The sequence below is a fragment of the Fukomys damarensis genome, unplaced genomic scaffold (assembly GCF_012274545.1).
Source record: "Fukomys damarensis isolate Sample0158 unplaced genomic scaffold, DMR_v1.0_HiC HiC_scaffold_14, whole genome shotgun sequence".
Classification (NCBI taxonomy): domain Eukaryota; kingdom Metazoa; phylum Chordata; class Mammalia; order Rodentia; family Bathyergidae; genus Fukomys; species Fukomys damarensis.
The window spans coordinates 40,016,179-40,029,392 of record NW_022900926.1 but is presented as its reverse complement, the minus strand read 5'-3'; the positions used below and the strand labels follow the sequence as shown (position 1 = coordinate 40,029,392).

At 34.3% G+C, this 13,214-nt stretch overlaps 1 protein-coding gene across 1 annotated transcript in view; it reads left to right on the top strand.

The window, feature by feature from the left end:
* Qki (QKI, KH domain containing RNA binding) overlaps positions 1–13,214 on the top strand; it is a 135,494-nt gene that overhangs the window by 35,790 nt on the left and 86,490 nt on the right. Inside the window, exon 3 of the mRNA XM_010605903.3 lies at positions 562–704. Coding sequence (XP_010604205.1) covers positions 562–704 — 143 coding nt within the window. The remainder of the gene's footprint in view (positions 1–561; positions 705–13,214) is intronic.

Sequence of the window (13,214 nt, the reverse complement as noted above, 5' to 3'; positions counted from 1 at the left end):
CTCATGTAGTTTTAACCACAAAATTTATTTGCCAAACTTAGACTTCTGCTAAACTTGCAGTCTGTTGTCCATTGGGCATTTCTGCATATTCTGAAGGTAACCAAAATATTTAACAAAAAGGTTCAGTTTTAATCTCATTCAGGTAGATTATATCTGAAATTTAAAGGAGCCTGTAGTGTATGTTTTAACAGGTATTCTTATGATAGTTGGCTAAAGCTATCACTTAGAATGACTGGCCTTATTTAAGCATGGAAAAATTAGGTAAGATAAGTCCATATTGTTTAAGAGTTTAGGCTCTGAAGTTTTTATAAGATATGTTAATTGGTTGGTGTAAATGTGGCTTGTAGAAATTAAGGCTGTCATTCTATTAAATGTGGGCTTAACACAGAGAACAGGTCAGTCATTCTTTCCTGGAGTTTGAATATTCACTCTAGTTTTAACACTTTATTGATGGCATTTTTCCCCCAGCTTCCTTTTTTTAAAAATATATTTTTATTTTTTTCCTGGACTAGTAAGAGTACATTTTTTGTCTAACACATTTAAAATTTTTACTTTTAACAGAAATTAGCAGAGTACGGAAAGACATGTACAATGACACATTAAATGGCAGTACAGAGAAAAGGAGTGCAGAATTGCCTGATGCTGTGGGACCTATTGTTCAATTACAAGAGAAACTTTATGTGCCTGTAAAAGAATACCCAGATGTAAGTATATTTTGTTGTTTATTCAACTTTTTTTTTTCCTACTTCACAGACTGAATAAATTTGGTGGTAAATATTTAAGCAGCATTAGCTGCAATAAAAAGTTTCTATGAGGAACTGGAAATGTGAATAATTTGAAATGGATAGTTATTTCTTAAATGTGTTTCCATTTGATGCTGTAATACTACTTTTGGAAATGCTCATGGTAAGAACTGTTTTGGTTTTCAAAAGGAGGTCAGGAATTGTGAAAAGAACTTTGACCTGGATGTTAAAGAGAACCACGTTGAACTTCTCTTGCCCTTAATCTGACCTCAGAGAAGCCACAGTTTGGGCCACATCATCTTTCTATGAAATGAGAATGTTGGATTACAAGTTTCTTTCAACTCTAAAATTTCCATAAAAGCACTATTTCTAATCTCCCCATCTTAGTTCATTGCTCAACTATTCTCTATAACCATCTTGTTAAAAATATTCTCCTTGTCCTATACCAGCTGATTTCTAAATAAATCTGGACTCTTTCCTTTTCATTATAAAAGCCTTCATGATATGGTCCATTCTGTTTCTCTGACTTCATCTTAAATAACTGTCCTTCTTCCTTACTATGGTACATTGTAGTAGTCACGTTGGCCTTCTTTTAGCTTTTGAAACAGGTAAAATCTATTCACAGCCTCAAAATCTTTTGTGTTAGCTGTACCCTGATCTTTTTTGGCTGACTTCTTGAAGAATTGAGCTTAAATGCCACTTCAGTGAGACATCTCCTAATTGTTTTATGTAAAAGTCATCATCTGGTTACTCATTGTTTCACACAAGTCTCATTTTTTTCCTCTGCAGTAGCACTTACTATCTAGTATTTTTCCTATTTGTTTTTCTATCTCTTCTCAGAAGAACATATGATATATAAAACAAGAACCTTGTTTTATTATTTAATGCTGTAACCTCCAAATATTAACACATAATAGGCTTCCAGGACCCATTGAATAAATCGAATAAAAATGGTGGCTTTTTGCCAGGTTTTGGAGAAGATTTTTGATCATAAATGAAGGACGGAATTGGTATGTCAGAAATGACGTGCCAGGTCTGGTGATGCATGGCTGTAATCCCAGCACTCAGGAAGTTGAAGTTGAAGGGTTGCTGCAAGTTTTGAGGCCAGCCTGAATTACATAGCAAGACCCTATCTCGAAAAAAAGAAAAAAGAAGAGAAAAGTGATGTGCTCTAAGATTACTTATATGGACTAGTGGGTAAGGAAGAAATGCTATGACTATGGAAGCAAGTGAAGTTACCTACAATAAGTGATACGTGACTACTGTAGGCCCACCCTTGTTCTTGACATTTATATAGGTGGGAAATGGTGATTTGGGCAGCTGTCCCAGTTGGAATCTATGCTGGTTTTTTAGTGTCTCCTGTCCATCTACTTAAAAGCAGTAGACATTTTCATAGACTGTGCAAGACCATGAGATGTTAATATAATATAACCTACATCTGTCTGGTTCCATCTCTTAAAAAGAAAATCCTACTCAGGCAAAAGTCTTATTAGATTTTTTTGTCTTATTTAAAAAAACAAAGCAAGACATTTTTTAGTCTTCTGAATCAGGATCTGAGTCCAGAGAATATACCCTTCCACCCTGTTCCTTTTCTTCCTTTATCAGTTGTAAATCATTGCCATGGTGAGCTGTTTTTTTGCTGACAGTATTGGAGTGAAACATTGTTCTCAAAGTTAACTTGTAAATGTTCAAGCCCTGTCCCACACTAAGTCAGAGACTATGGGACTGAAACTCCATCATTCTGCCCTACCCCACTCCTATGGTGCTAGGGATTAAACCTAGAGCCTTGCACATGCTAGGCAAGTGTGCTTATCACTGCACTCTTCCCTTAGCCCTGACCTGCCCTTTTATATCCTTGGGGGCGATTCTGACATATGCTAAAGCTTGAAAATTTCTACTGTAGATTTACTTTTATTATCAAAAAGAACTAGACTAAAATCTAGGTCAGTGGTAGAGAATCTATGGCACGTGTAGCTTTTCTTTTAAGACAAAAGGTGTTAATGTTTGAGTTGTCTTTTTCTAAACTAAAATCTCAGTATTCAGGTTTAATTGCAGTGTTGGCCCTTTGTGATAAGTGGGTTTTGGGTTGCAGTTTGGGCACATTTCCCTAAACTGTTTGCCATCATTGATCTAGATGATCATGTAAATTACTGTTTTGCCAGGTATTGTTTCAGGAGATGTGTAGAGTGGTGAACTAAATAATGCCCCTGCTGTTGTGAAACAGGCATGTCAGAGGCTGAGACAGACAATAAGCAAATGAATATATACTTTTAGGTGTTACCAGTACTGTGGAGAAACAAAGTAGTTTAAACAGATATAGAAGACACCAAAGGGGGTTGGTTGTTTACTTTTAAGGGTTAGCAGGAAAGTAATCCCATAAAATGTTGAGAATGGAGAGACAGGAACAGATAGATGATAATGGCATGAAAGTTATCTGTGGGAAAAACATTCTAGGCAAAGTGAAAAGCAAGTGCAGCCACTCAGGCATGACCATTCTTGGGAAGTGTAGTAAGAAGTGAGATTAAAGAGTTAGCAGAGGGGCCTTATCTGTAGTGCCTCTAGGCCCAGTAGAAATTCTGTATATTCTGAGTGAAAGAAGAAGCCATTCAAATATTTTGAGCCTAGGTGAAACATGAAATCACTGAATTTTTTGATGGATGGCTGTTGTATGGAGAGGTTGGGACAGTGAGGAAGTAGGGAGACCAGAGAAATTAAGAAAAATGCCAATCCATCCACATGAAAATGAAATAAACCTATTACCCCAGCATTTTGGTAGGCTGACACAAGAGGATCACAAGTTCAAGCTCAGCCTTTAAGCTGTCTTAAAAGAGGGAGAGGAAAATATAGCTCAGTGCAGAGGCCCTGGGTTTAGTCCCCAATCAAGGTGTGGAGGCCATAAAAGTTTGAATTTTTCATAGATTTTCAAGTTAAAACTGAGGATTTAATAATGGATATAGGGTATGAAAAGAGTCAGGAATGCCTAGAGGTTTTGATCACTAAGAGCATTGCCAGTTATTTTTTCTTCTAGTTCTTAATTCTTATCTCTGTAATGGATATACCAAGTTTCTCACAGGGTTATGAAGACTGAATGAGTTAATATATGTAAAGCACTTGAAAAGTGGGTTGACACTATGTTAAGTGCTGGAATGTAAGATCTGGACGGGCAGGGGACCCCCCCCCCTCGTGCTACAGTTTAGAACATAGTGGTAGGGTTTAGAACAGTATCTGATAAACTTGTAAATGCGCGCAGTAGATATGTCTTTATATATTGTATGGAAAAGATATTACTAAACTTAAAAAAAAACTTGTTTTGCACTTGGTCACTTAACAGAAGTCAGCATTAAGTTGCATGTGAATGGTAATACTTACTTTTTAATTTTAAAATTATTTTCTTTTTTATTTTGTGGGAATGGGCATACAACTCAGTGGCTTAAATAATAACCATTTATTGCTGTATTCATGGATCTGTATGTTTGCTGAGGTTCTGTTGCTAGAGAATAAGCCTGGGTTGATCTAGGCTAGCTGTTTAGTTTAGTTAGACCTTTTTCCATTTATTCCTGCTGGGCTCAGGCTGAAGGGGCAGGAGCTACTTTGGGCATGGTTTTTTGGAACAGATCATTAGCGTGCCAAAACCAAGCCAAATTGTATAAAATTTTGTAAAGCCTCTGCTCTTGTCCATTAGCCTAATGGTTCTCAACTGGGAGCTTTTTTGCCTCATAAGACAGTGACAGTATCTGAAGATATTCTTTGCTGAGAAAACTTGAGGGAGGATTATGTATGGAGACCATGGATGATGCTAAACATCCTAAAATGCAGAGGTCAGCCTATCACAATGAAGACTTGTCTAGCCCAAAATAACAGTAGTGCTGAGGTTGAGAAACCCCACATTAGCTATATCAAGATATTGCATCCACAATGGAACATGGACCAGAATAAAATAGTACTGCAAAATAATTGAAATTATCAGTTGGCTTTGAGTATGTATCAGTTTTTGGTTGACCTCAAAATTGTCTAGAGAAAGAAAGATACAAAATGTATGGCATCTGATAGAGACGACACCAGTATGATTTTTGTGATTATGAGTAAGGAAAAAAGTATGTTCTTAAAGGAGTCTGCAGTTTGATATGAAAGATTGAGACCACTTAAGACTAGATTTAAAGAACCAAGATACATCACGTAAAGGTACAAGATTCTAATGATGAATGTAACTATTGTATACCTAAAATGTACCAATAAACTTAATGGAAAAAAAAAAGACTAGGTTTACTTATACTGATAAAGTGACACATACATGAAGATTAAAGTTAAGAGCAATTTGGTTAAGTTTTTAAGGACTTGCTTGAATCCATGGAAAGCTCATAAAGATATATGGAGTTAATTCTAATGAAAGTAAAGTGTTATGTTTCAAACGAATTAATAATAATTTTGACAAAATTTGCCTAATTTTTTGTCTTTGAGTCATAAGAAATTGTTTTATAGGAGCAGTCAGAGTATTAGATAAGATGCAAGTATTGGCATTGTCTAGCTACAATTAGTTATTCTGTGTATACTTAAACAGATTAGATTGCTAATTTCTTTGGTTGGGGCATATTTTGATGATTAAATTGCAGTGAGACTTCTAAAGATTTTATATGATAACTATAATTTTCTGATGTTTTTAAAATGGGCTTTAATTTTGAATTATATTCTTGAAAGGCATCTCTGCAGTCTAGGCCATTGTGATAACACATTGTCAGAGGTTTGTGAGTTAAGTACCTTTTCAGTGATTTTCCTCCAACTTAAAGGACCCCTTATGGCATGGAGTTTACTATAATTAATACTGTAGGTTTTTAATATTATTCACAATATTCTCTGTGGTCTTGTTTATGATAAGGTTGAGTATTCCTAATTGGAAGATCTTAGATCCCCCAAAATTTCAAACTTTATGAGCATCATTTTCAGATTAGAATGTTGAGGTGATAAAGCCTATATAAATGATCCAGAATTCAAAAGTTCAGAGTCTGGAATATTTTTCTGTTCCTAAGCATTTTAAATAAGGATACTACTCAGTCTGTAATAATCTACTATAATGTGGAATGTGAATTGTAAATTCCCTTTCTATTTTCTTAGATTTGCAGATAAAATTTGACTCGTCATAGCTTCTTGTGTTTGCATAGAGTTTTGGGATAGTTTTCTTCTATTTTTCATGATTATTACTTTCAAGCTGGCTGATCAGCTAGAATTTGTTTTGGAAGGATAACAAGAAAAAAAGGGGGCACTATGGTTAGTTGTCTTTGTTTCTTTGAAAGTTGTGTCTTAATTGTGTTGAAGAATTAACCAAGAGCCTTCAGAAGTCTTGATAAAAATTACTATCTTGTTTGTTGTTCTAAATAGTAAATGACATGAAATCAAATTTTAGTGATCTGCAGCATCTAATTTCTTAATACTTAGATTAGTATTAGTCCTTGATGTTTGCTAGGATGTGATGCTAATTATGAATGAAAAATTAGTTTTGTTTTGTTTTTTTTTGTAATGGGGATCAAACGCCCTTTGTGCTTGTGAGGCAGTCAGCAGAACCACTGAGCCAAACCCCTGGCCCAAAAATTAAGTGTTTTTAAAACAGGATCTGCCTATTAGTAGTTTTTACAGAAAAATATTAAAGATAGTTTTCTAATAAGATTAGTACATATTTTTATTGAGCAACATTGTGAGGAGTTTCAGATTATGTAGTAAACTGTTAGCTTTTAATTTACCAGTATGATTTGATAATAATGACATGTTTTTGTTTTAGGTGTAAAAGTTGTTATTAAGAATTTGAAATGGTTCTGCTGCCTGCCTCGCAAGCCTAAGGTCCCTAGTTCGATCTACGGTACCAAAACAAAAAAAAAGAATTTGAATCAGATAAGTTTAGTGAAGGTCAATTTCATAACTTTTTGTTTGTTTTGGTTTTTTGAGATAGGGTTGTGTTATGTAGTTCAGGCTGGCCTTTGCCTCAACTGTGTAGCATAGGCTGGCCTGGAATATTTGCATATATATATAATATCTTGTGGATAGGGCCCATGTGTGAACATGAAATTCATTTTTCTCATGACACTCAGCCTGATCATATTTTAGTGGGTCTGCATTTTGAGTGCAACCTGTCTCAAGAGGTCAGGTGTGGATTTTGCCCCTAGGCTCAAAAATTTGAGATTTTTGAAGCCTTTTGACCGTTTGGATTTAGGGAATGCTCAGCCAATAGCAAGATGCCTGAGTTTGTTTTCCAAGGGAATAAAGTCATTTACACCTTCCTTTGATGTCAGTATCAGCAGAAATCTACCTCAATTTAAAAAACAAAACAAAACGAAAAACCTGCTTTTACATTAGAGAAATTGCTTCTGAACTTTTCTGAAACTAGCCTTGGAACTGTTTGGTTAATTTTTTCCTTGAAAAAAAGAATATTTTATGTCAGTCCACCCAGTCAATTATAACAAAGTAGTTCATAAATAGATGGGGAACTTTCTGACATCTAGTGTGAGTGAGCATGTGTGTGTGTTTGTGTGTGTGTGTGTGCGCGTGCCGGAGATCAAACTCAGGACCTTTTACTTACGAGGCAGGTATAGTGCCACTGAGCTACATCTCAGGCCCTCTGAAATCTACTTTTGATTACCATAGAAAACTGCTAAGGTTCAAAATCAATATGATCAATAAGCAACCTACCTGTCATATACTTTAAACATCTCTGTTTCATCTTCATATAATTTTTTGTTATTATTTGGCAAGGAATTGCTTGAGATTAAAAATTTATGCTGTACTGTTTAAACAGAAAGGAAAGAAGGAATGGAGGGGAGGAGGGAGAATCAAGATGGAGGGAGGAAACAGAATTTTAACATTCTTTTATAAATATTTGTGTGTGGTTTGTACCATAGGCAATAGCTCAGATATGTGGAAAGACATAATCTTTGCTCTTGTGATATTTTTACAACCATAGTCCACAAATGGAATACTGAGGGCCTGAACTAAGGCAGTGGCACTTGAAATGAATAGAACAAATTATATAGTGAAAGCCTTAAGATTTCTTCATGTATTACATGTGAAAGCAAAGAATGAGGGAAGGTCTTGGTTTTGTAATGTATTTGTTTTATTAAAGAATATGAGAACAAGGAATAAAGAATAAGAGATTGTAAACTTACAGTATTATAGGATATAATAATTAAAGCTAATCTAAGGTGACTTGTCCATAACATTGTAGAACACTGAACAGAGAAGTGTAAAAGACAGTTAACAATGACCAATAGGACTAAAATAGTGCCCTCCATTCAGCTCACTCTTAGAGCTGAATTAATACTTACGGAATCCTATATAGAACTGGTAATATTTCTGCAGCAACATTTAAGATATAAGTGCCTTCTTTCTCTGATTAGAAATACACATTTCATCTCTTGGACTCATCTTCAGAGTCAGAGGTGACTCTTGTAAGTTTAGTCTTTATTAAAATTACATTCTCTTTTGATGTTATGCATATTTTTCATAGAAACTTGCTGAGGTAGCATCACATAAAGGTTTTATTCATATAAAAAGTTCAGTTAAAGTAAAAAGTATGAATATGATGATGTTTAAAGCAGTGATTCTCAGTAGGACAAAAGTATTGAGAGAAGGTGTGGTTACCTAACGAAGGTATAGTAATTATATGATTGTGATTTACTTGGGTAAAACATTATCAAGACATAGTTTGACTCATTCTGAAAGTGAACTTTTAATCTGAAAAGGGTTTTTATAGACTTTATATTAAACATTTAGGATGATTATCAACGAGAAAGTTGAATGTGCATTTGTAGGATTATCAGGGTATAGGTGTAAGTTATTTCCAAGGCAGACATTTTATTAAATGTCTGAACTATAGATTCAGTTGAGGTGTCCTACGATTTGGGCTGTTATATGACCTGTATTAAATGTAGATGATATTGTTGACTATGATGCACAGTAGATAATGTGCCCAGAAAATTTACTCATTTTTGAGTACTTACAATCTGTTATGTGTTGAATGACACAGTATTCATGATTGTTTCATGTTGAAATTGAAAGTGAAAGTAATAATTGTCTCATTTCTGTCTTTGACTTTATTCTTTGAAACAACAGAACAGAGATCTGACAGGTTTATTGAGAAATTATTTGAGACTATTAGTTCCTGTATTTATTGTTTCCCCAGCTTTATTGAGATGTTAATACATAATTGTGTATATTAAAGGTATACCATGTGAAATTTGATACACATTGTGAAATGTTTACCATTCCCATGTTCCCCCTTTCCACATCCTTGCCAGAATTGTCTTTCTGTTAATAGTTATCCTAGCAGGCTTGAAGTGAAAACTCATTTTATTTTTTATTCGAATTTCTCCATGACTTGTGATGGTTAAGCATTTTTTGACATGCCTGTTGGAAATTTATATTCTTCTTTGGAGAAATGTCTATTTAAGTTCTTTACCTATTTTTAAATTTTAAAATTAAAAATTAAAAAAATTTGCTGTTTGGGGTTGAGTTGTTAATATCCATATATATACTGGATATTAACTCCTTGATCAGTTATATGGCTTGCAAATATTTTCTTCTGTTTTGTAGATAGCCCTTTCATTTTGTTGATTGTTTCCTTTGCTGAGTGATGTAGTCCACTTGTTTAGTTTTGCTTTTATTGCTTGTGTTTTGTTTACATACTAGTTGGTTGCTAAGACCAAATACATATGTCAGCTTTTTTTAACCAACCCTATGTTGTTTATCTAAGCATTTTATTATTTCAAGTCATACATTTAAGTCTGTAATCTAGTTTGGCTTAATTTTTGTATATGGTGTAAGGTAGGGGTCCAGTTTATTGTTTTTAAGGTGGTGATTGAGTTCTGATTAGATACCAACAGTCCAATAAAATTGGGTGTTAATTCTTGATGCCCTTGTCAAAATAAGTTGACTATATATGCATGCACGGGTTTATTTCTGTGCTTCTGTTGTATTCAGTTGGTCTATGTATGTTTTAATACCAGCCATGTTGTTTTCATTACTGTATTTTCGTATTCTATTTTCAAATCATTTAGTGTGGTGCCTTCATCTTTGCTTTTTCTTAAAGATTGCTTTACCTGTTCAGGGTCTTTCATAGTTACAAAATAAGTTTTAGGATAGTTTGATTTTCTGTTTATGTGTAAAATATTATTGGAATTTTGACTTGAGGTTGCATTAAATTTATAGATTCTATTGCATAGTGTAGAGGTTGGAGTGGAAGGAATATTTGCATAGATTTTACTAGTTGGTATTTTCTGATCTGAAGTGCTGCAAAATCTAAAACCTTTTGAGTGTCATGTTGATGTTCAAAACCTTGCAATTTTGGGTTTTTGTGTTAGGGATGCTCAGTCTGTATGACTTCACTAGATAAGTAAGTACTATATTGGGATCCTTGTTTTGGATGTTGTGTGAAGCACTGTGGAATTAAAGCAAAAGTAGAGGCTAGTTTATCCCTTTAGAAAATGACTTTCAAGAGATGGGTAGATCATTGTAAAACATGTAAGAGAGGTGGATGGAAAGTGCTCTTTGGTGGAGGAGGGAAACATTTGCCTGTAGGAATTAAGCACACAGGGAAATTATAAAAGGAATACTTGGGGCTCAGGTTGTGGGATGAGGCAGATTTTGTCTTGTTTGGTGGAAATAAAGAAGAAAAGATGATTTCAGGAAAAATAATTAAAAATACTTGATAGTTTTACAGAATGCAGTAGTACCTCAGTTCATGAAGTTAATTCTGTCCACAGTTCTGGTCTCAAACTGAATTGGATGAGAACTGAATCAGATTTCCTTATGAAGTCAACATTGAAGTTGACCATTGAATTTGATTTGGTTCTTGTCCAGAATCATGGGATGAAATAAGATCTTGAACCAAGGTACCACTGTAGTGGGGTAATAACAAAAATAAAGGATTGGTAAGTAGTTTGGGTTCTTTTAAAAGTGCTTGTTAATATACTATCAGATATTGTCATCTGCTTGTGTTTTAAAACCCTGTTGACCTTCATTTAAAAAAAAGTTGGTTAAATAAATTTTCCTGTTTTTTATTTAGTGTCTACAAAGATAGTCATCGTCTTACTCACCTAAGTTTGGAGTGGTGTCAGCCTGTTAACCATTCTGTATATGTACTCAAAGAATGAAAATTTACCATAATTTAGGATATCTTAATTAACACGGCCTAATTTTACATTTTGTTTATAATTCCACACTAATTTCTTTGTCGCAGCTGATGTTACAGTTTCATAGGAAATTTTTTCTTATATAGCATTTATAATTCAGGAACCAAGAATATAAATGTTTGAAAACAACGAAATAAGAAAGGTTTTGTGAAATGGGTTTTTATAGTAATTATGTAGCATAAATTATTTCTTCAGGAAACACACTTTTTTAGCCGCTTATATATAATTAATATGAATGTAAGAAAGGATGTTTATTTTCCCCTAAAATATAAGACATCTTGATATATTCGTTCTGCTTATTTCTAACTAAAAATAACTATCCTTTAAAATAGTTACTCTCATCATAAATACTTAACATGAAATAGACTCACTAGTAATGACTAGATTAAAACTGGCCCCTTTTTTGCATGGACAAAGTGAAAGACTTTTAACAAATACACACCCTTTGCATGGGTAATGTTTATACTGTGTTATTTATGTGACATAAAGTTTGTATCTAAAATCAATCTAGAAATAGTAGACCAAATATTTAAAAGTAGGTCACCAGTTCTTTTGTGTAAAAAGCAACCCCAAGAAGTGCATATTCTTTAATAGTTTTTTTTTTTTAATTGCAACATCTTAAGCAGAGATTATGCTAACAGTTTAGAAGTGTTCTATGGAGATAGCTTTGGAAGTCCACTTTTTATTCTTGGTTTTGATATTGTGTTACAGGAGGCTTTATCTTTAATTGTAGAATTTTTGAAAGGTTAATGGAAAGATTTTTCATAATTAATATTTTATTAATGGGGAAAGCTGTCATTTCCATTAAAAATGTTGTAAGCAGCAGTGAATAGCAGTAGATGTGATTTTTGTTAAACCGTTTGAAAATTAACGTGACACTTGGCAGAAATAGGTTAGCCACAGAAAATGTCTGGATTTAAACAGTAGGGCTAATGACCTACCTCCTGCCTGCCTGCCTGCCTGCCTGCTTTCCTTCTATCCCCATTAAGTTTATTGGTATTGGTACAGCTTAGGTATACGATACAGTTATATTTATCATTGGAATCTTGAACCTTTACATGATATATCTTGGTTCTTATTTTCCCATTCCCCTGCTCTCCCTTCACCCCCTCCACCCTTTCCTATTTACAAAGATACTGTTTCCATGTTTTTCCTTTTCTCATATTTTTTTCTTTTCTCTTTTTACCTTTCCCCTATGCCTCCCACTTCCCCTACTCCTTTAGACCTTTTCTTCCTATTACACAATATCAGTTAAACATTTTGGTCCTTATTTACACTTTTAGTTTTTCACACCTAAGAAACCATGCAGTATTTACAAATATGTGTCTTATTAATTTCACTTGAGAGTATGGCCTCAATGTGCATCCACTTAGCTATAAATGTCTCTAGTTTCTTCTTTATGGCTGAGTAGTACTCCATTTTATTTTAAAGAACACATCTTTATCCAGTCTCCAGTTGATGGGCATTTGGGCTGTTTCCAAGTTTTAGCTGTTACAAACTGTGGGTGAGCATATAATTCCTTTGGGAAGATACCCAGCAGAGGAATAGCTGGGGCAAGTGGTACTTCTAATCCTAGTTGTTTGAGGAATCTCCATATTGATTTCCACAGTGGTTGCACCAGTCTGCACTCCCACCAACAATAAAGAAGGAATGGTTCCTTTTTCCCCACAACCCCAGCAGCATTTGTTATTGGTTGATTTCATGATAGCAGACATTCTTTTGAGGGTGAGGTGGAATCTCAGTGTTGTTTTCATCTGCATCTCTTGAATGACCAGTGATGTTGAACATTTTTTCATGTCTTTATTTGCTGCTTTTACTTGTTTGAGAAATGTCTGTTCATTTCACATGACCATTTTTGAATCGGGTCTTTATATTGGGGGGGGGTCTGATTTTTTTTTTTCAGACTTTTGTCTGAGGAACAGATGGTAAAAATTTTTTCCCACATTGTATGTTGTCTCTTATCTCTGTTGGTGGTTTCTCTTGCAGTGCAAAAGCTTTTTTAAAAGATAAGATTCCAGTTGTTGATTCTTTGTGCTATCTCCCATGCTACTGAGGATTTGTTCATAAAGTCTTTTCCTATGCCAGTCTCTTCAACAATTCTACTTATCTTCCAGCAAGTTTAGTGCTTTTGTCTTAATATTTACATTTTTAATCCACCTGGAATTTAGTTTAGTGTATGGTGAAAGATAGAGGTCTAGTTTTAATCTTTGGCAAATTGAAATCCAGTTTTTCCTGCACTGAGGCTATCTTTCCTCCACTGAGGATGGTTGGCTCCTTTGTCAAAGATGAGGTAATTGAG